Source organism: Octodon degus, unplaced genomic scaffold (assembly GCF_000260255.1).
Source record: "Octodon degus isolate 3935 unplaced genomic scaffold, OctDeg1.0 scaffold00185, whole genome shotgun sequence".
NCBI classification, from domain to species: domain Eukaryota; kingdom Metazoa; phylum Chordata; class Mammalia; order Rodentia; family Octodontidae; genus Octodon; species Octodon degus.
The window spans coordinates 4,159,018-4,176,604 of record NW_004524761.1 but is presented as its reverse complement, the minus strand read 5'-3'; the positions used below and the strand labels follow the sequence as shown (position 1 = coordinate 4,176,604).

Sequence of the window (17,587 nt, the reverse complement as noted above, 5' to 3'; positions counted from 1 at the left end):
TCTTTTTGGTGAAAAGGGCGGGATGGAGAATTGCTTTTGGTAACATATTAATCCTGTTGAGTACTTTCTATTCATCTAGAAAAATATAGATAATTTCAGTGAAATACTGAGATTACATGATCTGATAAAACTTGAATTTTAAAAATATTTGTCCTGTTAGAATGTCACAGTTTTAATTTGAAGTGTTACCAGTGTTTTATTTACATGATATTTAGAATGAAAATCTAAAAGTAACTCTACAGTGAGCTACTGCAGTTATTTAGTTTAAGTAAGCACAATTTATGGTTAAATGATGTCAATAGGTCTATTTTAACCTAAAACTGACTCTATATATCCCAAAGCATTTGCAACAAGTATGAAGACACAATGGGAAATAATTACATTTATTTAAGAGAAACAAACGTATCCCAGCAATGTGAGTGGTTTTATGTGCTAATCCCCAAATCTGATTATTTAATAATATTTTATAAAACCTTCCCCCTCTCCGGTTGACAATTTATTGTAAAATATGGATATAGCGACAAATTCAATTTAAAATGAAAAGCGAGCAGTATTTTTCCTCATTAATCTAGCAGAGTATTCCGTAAGTCATTTGTACCTAAGTGCAGTAACTGCTTAGGACTCTAAGGGCCGCTGTTCACCTACTGGGAGAGAAATGTAAGCGAAAGGCCATCCAATTTAAAGAGCTCACGCATCACAAAGACCGGCAGATCCCTTAAACCAACTTCGGAGATGCATAGAAATGCCATCCCTAAATTTAGGGCTCTCCAGCTTTGCGTAACATTGTGATCTCCATCAAGGCTGCAAAGAGGTAAACAAGAGCCAGACGCCCAGCGAGGATTCGCAAACAATTCTGTAGCGGAAGAACAATGGCTGCTCCAAGGAATCACCACGGACGCAGTGAGCTGGCCCTGCTGTGCGTACTGCTGGGGACACTGTGGGAGATTGCGACAGGGCAGATTCAGTATTCCGTGCCAGAAGAGACGGACAGAGGCACCTTCGTGGGTAATATCTCCAGGGACCTGGGACTGGAGCCCCGCGAGATGACCAAGCGCGGAGTCCGCATCATCTCCAGAGGTAGGACGCAGCTTTTCTCTCTCAGCCCTCACAGCGGCAGCTTGGTCACCGCGGGCAGGATAGACCGGGAGGAGCTGTGCGCCCAGAGCGCGCGGTGTCTTGTAAATATTAACATCCTAGTTGAGGATAAAGGAAAACTCTTTGGGATAGAAATAGAAATTACTGATATTAATGATAATAATCCAAAATTCCATGTTGAAAGCCTGGAAGTAAAAATTAATGAAATCGCTTCTCCTGGAGCACGCTATCCACTCCCAGAAGCAGTTGACCCCGATGTGGGAATGAACTCTTTACAGAGCTACCAGCTCAGCCCCAGTCACCACTTCTCTCTAGACTTGCAAACCAGAGATGATGGAACCATAACCCCAGAGCTGGTGCTCGAGCACACCCTGGACCGAGAGGAAGAGGCCACTCACCACCTGGTCCTCACCGCCTCAGATGGTGGCGACCCACGCCGCTCCAGCACGGTGCACATCCACGTGACAGTGTTGGATACAAATGACAATGCCCCGGTCTTTGCTCAACCACTTTACCGAGTGAAAGTCCTGGAGAACGTGCCCTCGGGCACCCTGCTGCTTACAGTAGCAGCTAGCGACCCGGATGAGGGAACCAACGGAAAAGTGACATATAAGTTACAGAAAATCAATGGAAAGCAGTCTTCCTTATTCCATCTTAATGAAAACAATGGAGAAATATCAGTTTCAAAAAATCTAGATTATGAAGAATGTTCATTTTATGAATTGGAAATTCAAGCTGAAGATGTGGGGGCACTCTTGGGGAGGTCCAAAGTGCTCATTTCAGTGGAAGATGTAAATGACAACAGGCCGGAGGTGACGATTACATCTCTGTTTAACCCCGTGCTGGAAAATTCTCCTCCTGGTACAGTAATTGCCTTCTTGAATGTGCATGATCGAGACTCTGGGAAGAATGGACAGGTTGTCTGCTCCACACGTGAAGATTTACCTTTTAAACTAGAATCATCAATAAATAATTATTATAGACTGGTAACATGGAAATATTTGGATCGAGAGAAAGTCTCTATCTATAATATCACAGTGATAGCCTCGGATCTAGGAGTCCCACCAATGTCTACTGAAACTTACATCACCTTGATTGTGGCAGACACCAATGACAACCCACCTACTTTCCCTCAGGCCTCCTACTCAGCATATATCCCAGAAAACAACCTGAGAGGTGCCTCCATCTTCTCTTTGACAGCTCATGATCCTGATAGCCAGGAAAATGCACAAGTCACTTACTCTGTGACTGAGGACACTACCCAAGGAGTGCCTCTGACCTCCTATGTTTCTATCAACTCTGACACTGGTGTCTTGTATGCACTGCAATCTTTTGATTATGAGCAGATCCAAGACTTGCAGCTACTGGTGCTTGCCAGTGACAGTGGAGACCCACCACTAAGCAGCAATGTGTCGCTGAGCATATTTGTGCTAGACCAGAATGACAACACACCTGAGATCCTGTATCCTGCTCTCCCCACTGATGGATCCACTGGTGTAGAGCTAGCTCCCCGATCTGCAGAACCTGGTTATCTGGTGACCAAGGTTGTAGCAGTGGACAGAGACTCAGGACAGAATGCCTGGCTGTCCTACCGCCTTCTTAAGGCCAGTGAGCCAGGGCTCTTCTCTGTGGGGCTGCACACAGGTGAGCTGCGCACAGCAAGAGCTCTGCTGGACAGAGATGCACTGAAGCAGAACCTTGTGGTGGCTGTGCAGGATCACGGCCAGCCTCCTCTCTCGGCCACCATCACACTCACTGTGGCCGTGGCTGACAGCATCCCTGAAGTACTGGCTGATTTAAGCAGCATCAAGACCCCTGGGATTCCAGATGATTCAGACCTCACACTCCACCTGGTGGTGGCAGTTGTCATTGTCTCCTGTGTCTTCCTTACTTTTGTCATTGTGCTACTGGTGCTCAAGCTTCAGCGCTGGCACAAGTCTCGCCTGCTCCAGACCTCTGGAAGCGGACTGGTGGGTGTGCCAGCCTCACACTTTATGGGCATTGATGGGGTACAAGCTTTTCTGCAGACCTATTCGCATGAGGTCTCCCTCACTGCAGGTTCACAAACAAGCAATCTTATCTTTCCTCAGCCCAACTATGCAGACACACTCATTAGCCAAGGGAGCTGTGAGAAAAATGATCCTTTATTAACAGCTGTAGATTTTCGTGAACTGAAAGAGGAAGCTGCTTGTGCTCAGGTGAGTTCAGTTCTTTGCTTTTATCTCTCAGAGGAATTTGGTTCACTATAAACTCATGTCTTGATACACATTGTGACAATAGTTAAAAATAATTTCTGTGTATATTTTATTTTTTTTCTTTTCAAAGTTTTATTGATAAACATATAGCAATGAGACAGTTTCAAATCAAATCGAAAGTACAGTTTCAACAAATAATACACTGCATACATTCTTCTCAGTGGTTAATTGCTGTACAAGATGCAGACTTGTGTCTGTGTATATTTTATTGGTGACACTATAAAATAGAACTCTAACAGCCATAGGTGGTGGTTTCATTTGCTTTCCAAAAAAAATTGGATGGGCCGGGGAGATGGCTCAGTGCAATAAGTGCTTCCCTGGTAAGCACAAGGGCCTGAGTTCAATCCCCGGTTCCGCAAAAAAAAAAAAAAAAAAAAAAAAATTGGACAACATTGTTCAATTATTTATTTATTTATTTTGCTCAACCTTTTAAAGCCTTCCACTATTTTATTTCTATTATCACTCATTCAGCTAAGTAAACCATCATGCATATTAAGTTACCTATTGCATACATGTATATCCTAAATTACCATAGCTCAATTACTTCAATACCAGTCATTACTTCAGCATAATATTCACAGATAGGGAAATTGGAGTGTCCCTTAGTCTGTTGGAGTGTCCCTTAGTGATTCTGTGCTGCACAGTAGTCATTTCCCCTGTAACTTTTAATAATGAATTGATGAAATATGAAGATCAAGATGTAGCCAGTTAATTTTGAGATATGAAGAGCAGGGAGTTGGTGGGGTATACCATATCTTGATTTCATCACAGTTGGTTTTCTTGAATAAATACTCCTTGAAGTAGAAGAGTACGGAGAAGTAATTTTAGAGAATGTTGACATTTTCAGGAAGAGGATATATTTGAGGATTAGTACAAATGGCACAGTTTCACGAAATAATTTCAACGGTGTTGTTGTCCTTTAATATACATGATATGAAACCATTTCAGAATATCTGGGTTAGAATCATAGGAACCAGTGACATATCTAATAAACTTATAAAGAAACGCAAATCTGTGAAATCAGAAGAATGTGAGGTCTCTAAGGGCAAGACTTCTGTCTTATTTCACTAATCATAAGAGCAATACTTAGCTATAGGTAAAAGTCCAATGTACACAGAATGGCGAAACAGTAGACCAGTATATGTACACTTTTATTAAAACCAACGTGCTATTTCTAACAGTCGGAAACGAAGCAAAAAAGATACGTGAAACGTGGATTTACAAAATGTTTTTTAATATACTAACATAAAAACACTTCAAGGTTAGGTAAATTTACACACTAATCCTACTAGTTAAACTGAAACGGCAGAGGCTGCAGTTCCCCAGTGTGCGCTCTGGGCGCCGCTGTTGGCCAAAGAGGAGAGCTCAGCGCTCGCCCCCTTCTCGCGCAGCCGCACTGCGCTTTCCGAGGCAGCCCTCTCTCACTGGCCAGGACCAGCCCTTACACCGCTTCCCACTTGGAAAAAGAACCTTCTGCCCGACTGGCACTGAGACCTGAAGCCCATTCGGAGCTCCGAACATCCGCAATACGGAGATTCTTGGTGATCCCGCGTCTCCAGGCTGGTGAGCAAGCTGAGCGCGCAGGAGGGATGGGGAGCGGCGCTGTGGAGAGGGGCAGGGCTGAGAGGCGGCCAGTGCTCTTCCCCTTGCTGCTGTCTTTGTTCAGCCCGGCGCTGTCAGAGCAGATCCGCTACAGGATCCCCGAGGAAATGCCCAAGGGCTCGGTGGTGGGGAATCTCGCCAAGGACCTGGGGTTCGGCGTCCAGGAGTTACCGACTCGGAAACTGCGCATCAGTTCAGAGAAACCTTACTTCACAGTCAGCGCAGAGAGCGGGGAGTTGCTTGTGAGCAGCAGGCTGGACAGGGAGCAGATATGCGGGAAGAGGCCAGCGTGTGCCCTGGAGTTTGAGGTTGTGGCTGAAGACCCGTTGAACTTTTATCATGTGAGTGTGGAGCTCGAGGACATTAATGACCACACGCCAAAATTCACGCATATGTCCTTTGAGCTCCAAATAAGCGAGTCTGCGCAGCCAGGCACACGATTTATATTAGAAGTAGCAGAGGATGCAGATATGGCCTCAAATTCTCTACAGAATTATAAGCTGTCTCCTAGCCCTAGTTTCTCGCTGGTAAATAAGGAGAAACAAGATGGTAGCAAATACCCCGAACTGGTATTGGAGAAAATGTTAGACCGGGAACAACAGAGTTACCATCGTTTAGTCCTGACTGCCTTAGATGGTGGAAATCCACCCCTCAGTGGTACCACCGAGCTCCGAATCCAGGTCACTGATGCCAATGATAATCCCCCTGTATTCACCAAGGAAGTGTACAGAGTCAGTCTTCCAGAAAACTTGCCCCTGGGCACCACTGTGCTGCAGGTGTCAGCCACTGACCAGGATGAGGGCATCAACTCGGAAATCACTTATGCCTTTTACAGACCTGGGCAAGTCTTTACTCTGAATTCAAAGAGCGGAGAAATTATATTACAAAAGACACTAGATTTCGAAGACATTAGGGAGTATTCTCTCGTGGTGGAAGGGCGGGATGGTGGTGGACTGGTTGCACAATGTACAGTTGAAATTAGTATTAAAGATGAAAATGACAACAGCCCAGAAGTTACATTCCATTCTCTTCTGGAAATGATTCTGGAAAGCGCAGTGCCAGGAACACTAATTGCTTTGATAAAAATACATGACCAAGATTCTGGAGAAAATGGGGAGGTTAATTGTCAGCTAGAAGGTGACATTCCTTTTAAAATCATCTCTTCATCCAAAAATTCATACAAGTTGGTAACAGACGGCAGCTTGGACAGAGAGCTGACTCCAGAGTATAATATCACTATCACTGCCACAGACAGAGGCAAACCGCCCCTCTCGTCCAGCAAAAGTGTCACCCTTTACATTGCTGACATCAACGACAATGCTCCAGTTTTCCAGCAGGCCTCCTACACGGTCCACGTGGCAGAGAACAATCCTCCCGGAGCTTCCATTGCTCAAGTCAGCGCCTCTGACCCTGATCTAGGACCCAACGGGCAAGTCTCCTACTCCATCGTGGCCAGCGACCTAGAGCCTAGAGCACTGCTGTCCTACGTGTCCGTGAGCGCACAGAGCGGGGTGGTGTTTGCACAACGCGCCTTCGACCACGAGCAGCTGCGCGCCTTCCAGCTCACGCTGCAGGCCCGCGACCACGGCTCGCCCGCGCTCAGCGCCAACGTGAGCCTGCAAGTGCTGGTGGGGGACCGCAATGACAACGCTCCGCGGGTTCTGTACCCTGCTCTGGGGCCCGATGGCTCAGCGCTCTTCGACACGGTGCCGCGTGCCGCCGAGCCCGGCTACCTGGTCACCAAGGTGGTGGCAGTGGACGCTGACTCGGGACACAATGCGTGGCTGTCCTACCACGTGCTGCAGGCCAGCGACCCTGGGCTCTTCAGCCTGGGGCTGCGCACTGGCGAGGTGCGCACTGCTCGCGCTTTGGGGGACAAGGATGCTGCGCGCCACCGCCTGCTGGTAGCAGTGCGGGATGGTGGACAGCCACCGCTTTCAGCCACTGCCACTCTGCTCCTAGTGTTTGCAGACAGCCTACAAGAGGCACTTCCGGATCTCACAGACCATCCGGTCCCTTCTGACCCGCAGGAGGAGCTGCAGTTTTACCTGGTGGTGGCCTTGGCCTTGGTCTCTGTGCTCTTCCTCCTGGCCGTGATTCTGGCTGTTGCCTTACGCCTTCGACATACTTCCGGCCCCCTTGCTTGGGGATGCTTTCAACATGGCCCCTGTTCCAAGCCTGTACCTGTCGTTGCCCCCAACTATAGCGAAGGGACATTGCCTTATTCTTTCAATCTATGCGTCGAGCATATGGGAAAAACAGAATTTAATTTTCAAAAATGTAATGATCCATTGAATTCAGGACAAGACATCCTTTTTGGTGATTCATCTGGAGCCTTGTTTCCACTTTGCAGTGCCACTGAGTCAACTTCTCATCCTGAGACTCTAACATCGGTGAGTTTCACTTCAGTGTCTACTCCTGTCATCCACTCAGTTGTCCATATTTACATGAAAATATGATACATTATCTGCTATAGTGGTTGTGTTTGGAAAATTGGAAACATTCAGAAAGCTGTTTCTATTTTTCATTGGGAAGGGTGACTCATGAGCAAGGATGTAGTATTCCAGGGAAACGAAAAGGTTACATGTTCACAAGATAGAGACACAGATTTACATAGTGCTAAGTGTGTGCTCTTAGCAACAGCAGAAGGACTGTAGAATTTGTCTTTTCAAAGCCAATGAAACCCTTTAACTGTCTCATTCTTTAACATGTATTTAAATTTCATTTATTCAAGTAAATATTTTACCTAGAGTAGATAGATTAATTCATCATTTAAAGAAAATCTAATTTCATGGACAATTTCTTTTTCTTTCTTTCCTTTTTTTTTATTTTAAGGAACGGTTTACAGGCTATTCAATGTCTCACTACTAGATTGGACTCGTAATGAGTCTCCTGTTTACAGCCTCCCAAGTGCTAGGATTACAGGCAAGTGCCATCACACCCAGTCTCAAATTCAGTGAGACCTCTCAGCAGTGCTGGCACAGCAGACCTAGGGATCAAACCTCCAGCCCCTGGACCTGCTTGTAGGCGCTTTAATCCACTAAGCTATTTGGCTGGCCCTTCATGGACAATTTTCTTTCCCTGTCCTGTGTTTATTCCTTAAGTGTAGTCCCTCCCTCCCCCGCAGTCCTTAGGTGGTTTTTGTTTGTTTTGTTTTGTTTTTGGTCTATTATGCCAGGAATTTATAGGAAATGGGTCCCAGCAGCTCAGGCTCCTTTTTCTTTAGTTCTCACAAATGATGTACCAGTTTGAATAAGCTTCAGTTAAACCATGTACTTTTTGGATTTCTTCTCTTTTTATCATTTTCCATCACATTTTAAAAAGCTATCTGGGGCCTTACAGTTCTCAGTACACACTTCTCTGGACAATAGTTCTGCCTTTAACTTGGCTGTTTGTAACAGTGTCCACAACATGCTGGGTGACACTATAGGTACTTCCAGATTCCTTTTTCAATGCTGTTCTTTCCCTTGATGTCTACGCCATTAGCCTTCCTGTAGAATCACATATATGTCACTAGGGAGCAACTCCATGTTTTCTAATATGCCTAGAGAACATACACCAGAGGCCTCTCCTCTTCCCCTTTGAAGTCATCATTTTGGGGAATTCCTGGAAGGTGGCAGTTCTGAATAAAAAGGCATACTTCCTTATACTTAGGTGATGGATTTGTGATTCACTGACATCCTTAAAAGTATATGAAAACTACAATGTAGGCTTACGCGAAAGAGACAGAGACCATCAGCTCCAAAACCTTCTTTCCAATTGTCTTGGATGCAGAATCCTAAAGAAAATGAAATGCTGGAGCTGGCTGTGCAGCTTCGTGATCCCTGGTGTATATTCTTTGAAGAAGTGAAGGTAGGAGGAGACCCTGGATTCCTCTTATCATTTTGAATCTTAAACATAAGAGACTAGATGTTTTCTCATCATTCTCTCAGAAAGTGAGGAGAATCCTAAATTTTTCAGTTTCCTAAGGAAAAAACTATTAGGAAGATATTCTTACAAAGTTACTGCTACACAATATAAGCCTTTCCCATGGTTTCCCTTGGCATTGCCTTTCACCTTTTGGCTGAAATCAAGTGTGGTTTCCCTTGGCATGTGACACGATAGAAGTCTTCTTTACAACCTGCTGAAAAAGATTTTTATAAAATCATTTACTTTTTATTTTTAAGTAGTAATCATTTATTCTATATTTTGTAATCTTTTCCTAAATTATTACATAAGTTTAGATGGCTCTTAGAATAAGAACTGTAAGACTACTTTAAAATTGCGTGATTTTTTATTTTTCTTGTGTTTGTGAGACTGTGTGTGTGTGCACGTGCGCGTGTGCGTGTGCGTGTGTGCACATGCACACATGGATGTATTCCCAGAATTTGACCCTGGCACTGCAAAACTGATAGTAATAATAATAATGGTTTCTTAATGTATGGGCTTTATTTTGTTTTTGGTGGAACCAGGGATTGAACTCAGGCCCATGTGCTTGCCGGAGAAGCACTTATTCCACTGAGCCATCTCCCCAGCAATAATGGTTTCTTGATAGAGAATTTAAATAGAACTTTGATTTTCTCAATTAAGTTCATTTGAATCTTATAGATGCTGTATGCCGTGCATCCATCAAGCTTTCATTCAGACAGAAATCTAGCCTTTCTTTGAAACAGCCAAGGCTTAAATAATGACAAAACTGTGAATTTTCAGAACCTTAATCTTGACAATAAAATTTAACATCATAGATAGGAAAATCTGTAACTATTGATTAATTAGAATTATTTTTATGACTCTAAACTTTAAATGAAACCATCCTTCAGGAATCTTACCATCAAAATATGTTGACCTTATAAAATAATTTAAAGTGAATGACCTATCCTTGTATATTCATCTGCTATAATTACATAATGAACATACAAAAAAGTACAAATACAAAAGAAAATATGAATGAATTTTCAAAGAGGATTATACATCTCAATTACTTCTGAAGACTGATAAAGATATAGAGAAAAAAGAAGCATCATTAAAAATTATGGCCCGGCATGGTGGCACATGCCTGTAATCCCGGCACTCAGGAGACTGAGGCAGCAGAGTCACCATGAGTTTGAGGCCAGCCTGGACTATATAGTGAGTTCAAGGCCAGCCGGAGCTACATAACAAGATCCTATCTGAAAAAAGAAAATAAAGAATAAAAAATTGTAATATTTTACATATGTTCACGAAGAGGATAAGATTCTACCAAAAATAAATCAAGTAGACACTAAGCAAAGAAAAAAACTGGTAATTTTATAATTACAGAAATTTTATTCCATTTCATTCACAACTGAGATATCTGTAAATGAGAATTGATTTTAAACTATGAATGAAAAATAAAATTGTAGGCAAATCTAAAATCGTAATTAGAAGAGAGTACTGTTTTCTTATCAACCATCTATAGTCAAATGTGTATATTTTGCGGGGTGCAATAGCTTGCGCCTGGACTTCTAGCTACTGGAAGGAATTGGAAGCTCAAGAAAAGAGATCAGCTGAAGCAACAGCGAGTTCCTCTCTCAAAGAGGAAATATAAAAAACAAAAAGGAAAAGTTGAACACCTCAGTTGGTGTAGTAACGCCATACGACTCTGAGCGCCGCTGTTCACCAACTCTTAGCAAAAACAGCGCTCCAGATCTGCATCTACGGAAAGCCCCTCATACCCCGCGAACTGGATCCGGAGCTGCAACAAAATTGGACCTCTTCACAGGCGCTCCGGCTTTCCTCTAAGTAAGAGGATAACCAGACTTTGGAGGAGGACAAGAGGAATCTCAGGTCTGCGTGCACAGAGAGCATTGTAAGACAATTCCAGGGCAACGCACAATGGCAGCTCTGACTAAACGCGAGCGCTGCAGACGACTGGCCCTGCTGTGCGCGCTCCTGGGGACGCTGCGGGAGGCCAGGGCCGGTCAGGTCAGCTACTCAGTGCCAGAAGAGAGAGAGCAGGGATATATCGTGGGCAACATCTCCAAGGACCTGGGATTGGAGCCCCAGGAGCTGACCGAGCGCGGAGTCCGCATCGTCTCCAGAGGTAGGACGCAGCTTTTCTCTCTCAGCCCGCGCAGCGGCAGCTTGGTCACTGCGGGCAGGATAGACCGGGAGGAGCTGTGCGCCCAGAGCGCGCGGTGTCTGGTGAATTTTAAAGTCTTGGTGGAAGACAGAGTGAAACTGTACGGAATAGAAGTAGAAGTAACTGATATCAACGACAATGCACCAAAATTTGAGGCAGAAAATCTTGTAGTAAAAATTAATGAAATCGCTTCTCCTGGAGCACGCTATCCACTCCCAGAAGCAGTTGACCCCGATGTGGGAATGAACTCTTTACAGAGCTACCAGCTCAGCCCCAGTCACCACTTCTCTCTGGACTTGCAGACCGGAGATGATGGAACCATAACCCCAGAGCTGGTGCTCGAGCACACCCTGGACCGAGAGGAAGAGGCCACTCACCACCTGGTCCTCACCGCCTCAGATGGTGGCGACCCACGCCGCTCCAGCACGGTGCACATCCACGTGACAGTGTTGGATACAAATGACAATGCCCCGGTCTTTGCTCAACCACTTTACCGAGTGAAAGTCCTGGAGAACGTGCCCTCGGGCACCCTGCTGCTTACAGTAGCAGCTAGCGACCCGGATGAGGGAACCAATGGAAAAGTGATATATAAATTGAGGAAAATCAATGGGAAACAATCTTCCTTATTCCATCTTAATGAAAATAGTGGGGAAATATCAGTCGCACAAGGTCTAGATTATGAAGAATGTTCATTTTATGAAATGGAAATACAAGCTGAAGATGGAGGAGGATTGAAAGGGCGGACAAAGGTCTTAATTATGATAGAAGATGTAAATGACAACAGACCAGAAGTGACCATTACATCTCTGTTCAGCCCAGTGAGAGAAGATGCTCCACAGGGAACAGTAATTGTTCTTTTCAATGCTCATGACCGAGACTCTGGGAAGAATGGTCAAATTGTCTGTTCCATCCAGGAGAATCTGTCTTTCAAGTTAGAAAATTCAGTAGAGGATTATTATAGATTGTTGACAGATGAAATTCTTGATCGAGAAAAGACCTCTGAGTATAATATTACCGTGATGGCAACAGACAGAGGAACCCCACCACTATCCACAGAAATTCATATCACCCTCTATGTGGCCGACATCAACGACAACCCACCTGCCTTTGCTCAATCCCTCTACTCTGTCTACCTCCCTGAGAACAATCCCAGGGGCACCTCCATCTTCTCTGTGTCTGCCTATGACCCGGATGACAATGAGAATGCTAGAGTGATTTATTCCTTGGCAGAGGATACCATCGAGGGGGCGCCTCTCTCCTCCTATGTGTCCATTAACTCTGACACTGGTGTGCTGTATGCACTGCGCTCTTTTGACTATGAACTGTTTCAAAATCTGCAAATGCAAGTGAGGGCAAGCGACAATGGGAACCCACCACTCAGCAGCAATGTGTCACTGAGCCTGTTTATCCTTGACCAGAATGACAACACTCCTGAGATTCTGTACCCTGCCATCCCCACTGATGGCTCCACTGGTGTGGAGCTGGCACCCCGCTCGGCAGAGCCTGGATATCTGGTGACCAAGGTGGTGGCAGTGGACAAAGACTCAGGACAGAATGCCTGGCTGTCCTATCGCTTACTCAAAGCCAGTGAGCCTGGGCTTTTCTCAGTGGGGCTGCGCACAGGGGAGGTGCGTACAGCAAGGGCCCTGTTGGATCGAGATGCACTTAAGCAGAGCCTCGTGGTGGCTGTGCAGGACCATGGCCAGCCCCCTCTCTCAACCACTGTCACACTCACTGTTGCTGTGGCAGACAGCATCCCTGATATCTTGGCTGACCTGAGCAGCATCCAGATCCCTGACAACCTTGAGGATTCAGACCTCACACTCTATCTGGTGGTGGCGGTGGCCATTGTCTCCTGTGTCTTTCTGGCCTTTGTTCTTGTGCTTCTGGCCCTCAGGCTGCAGCGTTGGCATTCTTCAAGACTACTGAAGGTTGAAAGTGAGGGGCTTCCTGGCATGGCCACCTCACAGTTTTTAGGTGTGGAAGGAGTACAGGCTTTCCTACAGACCTATTCCCAGGAGTTTTCTTTAACAGCTGACTCTAGGAAGAGCCACCTGATCTTCCCCCAGCCCAACTATGCAGATACACTCATCAGCCAGGAGAGCTGTGGGAAAAATGAGCCTTTGTGCAGTTCAGTTGATTCCAAGTTTCCTATCGATGACACTCCTTTGGTTCCCGTGAGTTGGATTTTTTTATTTACTCTCTATAGCAGTTAGCTTTCTCATAAAATGTTCCTATTGAACATAGCACTAGTTGCTATTAATATATTTCTTACCATGTAAGTTTTCTATGAGCCCCATTTCTAGCTCAACATCTAAAGGAGGCATTCATTGGTTATGCCACTAATGTAAGCTCTACTTTCTTCCAATAATTGACCTAATGTCAACAGAAACCATTCTTCCTGGGACAGTTCTCATTGTCCTGCGTGGATGTGGCCTCTTTGAGAAGTGTTGATCGATTATTGCAGTGGTTTGCCATTAATTCTCCAGTTGCTTATCTGTTCTGAAGATTTTTTATTCTTATTATCTTCTGAGTTCCATGTAAAATTCTTACTCCTAAAGCATTTCTACAGCATTACACTGCTTTGTAAATGTAAATTCATGGGGAAGTAGAAGCTTGTTTCTTAGGCCACTGAAAGCCCAGATGCTCCGCTTGTGCTCTTCTGTTTCTATAACAGCAAAGCACTCCAATGAGCTGGTGTTTTAAGGATGCCAAGCCTGTAGAGATGGTTTGCATTTAAAGATCTTTTATGGAGATAATCAAACTGAGCTATCAATTTCCAAATCCTAGTAAAGCATTTTTATTATATGAGTAATGAAAAGTGTAGCATCCTTTATCCTCATTTCCTCAAAGGTTTATTTCCTGAAGTTATCATGTTAATTTATAAAAAATAGTTTACCCTTTCTTTCCTAAGGTATATGCTTGCTCAAGACAGATTTCTAAGACTGAACACCATGAATGAAGTTTTTAAAAAGGAATTAAACTTATTCTTCAGCTCTATTTTATTTTGAACTCTATTGTTCCTTTTTTAAAAAAATGTATTTGGTACAGGGTGTCATTATGCAGCTTAGACTTCTAGTGATCCTCCCATTTTCAGCCTCCCTAGCACTGGGATTACAGGCTTACACCACAATTCTGGGACTCAGTGCCAGCTCAGCATGTCCAGGGGCAGGGCTGGTGCAGCTTGCGGTGCCAAGGATCAAACCCCAGACCCTGTGCTTGCCTAAGCAGGTGCTTAGTCTGCTGCGCTATCCTGCTAAGCCACTATTTTTCTTTTTATAAAAGCTAGAAATACATCTACTTGAGATGTAAGTAAGGAAATATTCTCTTTTTGGGGGGGGTACCAGGGATTGAACTCAGGACGTTGCACTTGCCAGGCAGGCGCTTATACCACTGAGCTATATCCCCAGCCCCAGGAAAATATTCTCAAGAAATTCTACGGAAGCCAGGTATGATGGTGCATACCTGTGATCCCAGCAACCAGGAGGCTGAGGCAGGAGGATCACTGTGAGTTGGATGCCAGCCTTGGTTACATAGTGAGTTCAAGGCAAGCCTGAACTGCATAGTGGACACTTTTTTGGAAGGAAGGAAGGAAAGAAGGAAGGAAGGAAGGAAGGAAGGAAGGAAGGAAGGAAGGAAGAAGCTAGATAGATTCTAAAAATATTTTACTGGCTTTTGGCTACAAGGAAACAATGTACTTTTTGTTTTATTTTGTTTTGTTTTGTTAAATAATTTTATTGAGAAATAAATAGCAATGAGACAGTTTCAAAACTGATTACTAGCACAGTTTCAATAATTAATACATTGTATATTGTTGTCTCAGTGGTTATTCATTGTACAAGATGTAGACATGATATCCTACCCACAAACACTATTAGAACAAATCTCTCTTCATTGAATTAAGAAAATGCAGCTGTATATCTATCCTGTTTTGAATATACATATCCAAAATGGTTGTTCATTTGTACCCCCTTTTTTGTTTTGTTTTGTCAGATAAGCATATTTCATTGTCATTTAAATATTGTAGGTATGTGAATTCAGCAAAATATTCCAATATAGTCCAGTAGTCCATAGTAGTAGTGGGTTATCCGTAGGACTGACAATGTCAGAAGTTGTTGACTTGAGCCTTTTACAGTTCAACATATTAACTTGGCTCTACTTTTTATACTTTGCTTTTATACTTTTCTGCTGGATGGTTAAGACCAAGATAAAACAAGACCTATATAGCAAGAAATGTAACTTTTGTATCTGCCAAGGTCAGTCAAATCCCCTCAGGATTTACCCTGAAACCCTGTACCACAGTTTGTAGATCCTTTGTCAGTGTCAGCCATATGGATAAGTCACGGCCATTGCTTGACCAATTTGCTGTCTGTGAAAACCTGAGAAAATATTTTCTCTCCATGTGACTCTCCTTTTTTTTTTTTAAATTTTATTTTATTTGTGTGTGTGTGTGTGTGTGGCCAGCTCAGCCCACCAGGGGGGGGTGCTGGCTGGCATGTGGTGCTGGGGGATTGAACCGCGGTCCCTGTGCTTTAGCTAGGCTGTTCTAAGTAGGTGCTTTAGACCACTGAGCCATCTCACCAGCCCCATAAGTAGGTGCTTTAGACCACTGAGCCATCTCACCAGCCCTCCATGTGACTCTCCTTAGGCACACTCTATATCATCAATCACTTTCCTCTGTGATAATGTACTTTTTGAAATAAATATTATTGAATATGATTAGAAATATAATGCTACTTTTTGAGTAATAAATTACATTTCAGGATACTCTTGAAAGATACCTTTGACATTGACTAAAAAGTCTAAACATATGATTCATGATAACTTTTGGCAAGAGTATCCACAAATATAGAGAAATATTTTGTTTCCATAATTACTTTTTGTATGTTTTTACCTATAAGAAAACAAGAACTAATGTGTCTGGAAACACACATTTTAATTATTTTAAACACTTTTTGTGAAGCTAACAGGAAAAAACTGAAGCATCATTTGGGTCATACTTTTCACGTAGGATCTCATTAAGTACTTCAGACTATCCCTGAATTCATTGTGTAGCCCATGCTGGCCTCAAACTTGCAGTTATCCACCTTCCTCTGGTTCCTGAGTGCTGGCATTACAGGCCTGTGCCATCATGCGGGGCATTCAGGGTCATATTTTAACCATACAGGAAGAAAATTGTCATTTAAATTTCTGTCCTGGTGACTAACCTATCTGTTTAATATTCACAAATATTCTTAAAATCTGTGTTAATTTTGGGCAATATAACATAGATACATATGTGTGTTGTGGTAACTCAGATTTCACAAAAATGTCACTTGCCTCTTAAACCAGAACAGAAGGTACAGTGGATGGGTGACTGAACAGAACAGGGAGTTGCTGGATTCTAGTTTTCTTAAACAGTACAGGACCTACTATACATTGGTAACAGATTATAGGGTATTGATAAGATGAAAAATTAGATTTTTTATTTTAATGCCTCATCATAGTTTTCATTGAAATGGTATATTTTGAATTGGCCTCAGTATTTTGGGAGTGCAGTATATTTTAAATAAAGACTGGCTTTTTGGCTCTCTTCCTGTGAGTGGCCTTAGGTGACCTGTGAAAATGGTTCGCTACTCTCTTGACCCAGGAAACCCCACAAAATCATGCAAATAAAAAGGCTCAAATCTTCGCGTTCACTTTAAGAACACGCATGAAACTGCCCAGGCCATCAAGGGTATGCATATCCGAAAGGCCACCAAGTATCTCATGGATGTCACATTAAAGAAGCAATGTGTACCATTCTGGCGTTACAATGGTGGAGTTGGTAGGTGTGCCCAGGCCAAACAGTGGGGCTGGACACAGGGTCAGTGGCCCAAAAAGAGTGCTGAATTTTTGCTTCACATGCTTAAAAATGCAGAGAGTAATGCTGAACTTAAGGGTTTAGATGTAGATTCTCTGGTTATTGAACATATCCAGGTGAACAAAGCACCCAAGAGATGCGCTGCCATACTTATAGAGCTCATGGCCGGATTAATCCATACATGAGCTCCTCCTGCCATATTGAGATGATCCTTACTGAAAAGGAACAAATTGTTCCCAAACCAGAAGAGGAAGTTGCACAGAAGAAAAAGATATCCCAGAAGAAACAAAAACTTATGGCATGGGAATAAATTAAGCATAAGATAAATGCAAATAAAATTTTTTAAAAAGACTGGCTTTGTGGTAGTCATTACTGAAGCTGGAAGATGGGTGTGTGAAGGTTCACAATGTAATAAATACATACCACTCTGCAATATTGTATATGTTTGAAATTATCACTGATAAATTTCTTTAAGACACTAAACAATAAGCATCCACTGTAATACTGTGGTGAGACTAGAATTTGTGGCAATTACATACCGGTAGCTATGTTACCAAAGAGTTACACAGAAATTTTGGAAATAAAGATTTCAAAACAAGAAACACTGCGGTTCCACACGGAGCCTCTGGGCGCCGCTGTCGGCCAGTGCAGAGCAAGCTCGACGCCCGCAATCCCGCAGCCTCCAGCCTAGGCTTTCCTGCGCAGTCACCAACA

At 43.5% G+C, this 17,587-nt stretch overlaps 1 protein-coding gene across 6 annotated transcripts in view; it reads left to right on the top strand.

Moving 5' to 3' along the window:
* LOC101583855 (protocadherin gamma-C4) overlaps window positions 1-17,587 on the top strand; it is a 155,941-nt gene that overhangs the window by 37,550 nt on the left and 100,804 nt on the right. The window contains exon 1 of one of the 6 annotated variants that reach the window (XM_023704025.1): window positions 725-3,293. The exons of 3 other annotated variants lie outside the window; for them this stretch is intronic. In XM_023704025.1, the coding sequence (XP_023559793.1) occupies window positions 870-3,293 (2,424 nt within the window). In that variant the 5' untranslated portion in view covers window positions 725-869. Of the gene's footprint in view, window positions 1-724; window positions 3,294-4,757; window positions 7,346-10,619; window positions 13,209-17,587 lie in introns of those variants that run through there. 2 more of the 6 variants (XM_023704028.1, XM_023704024.1) reach the window with 2 other exon arrangements.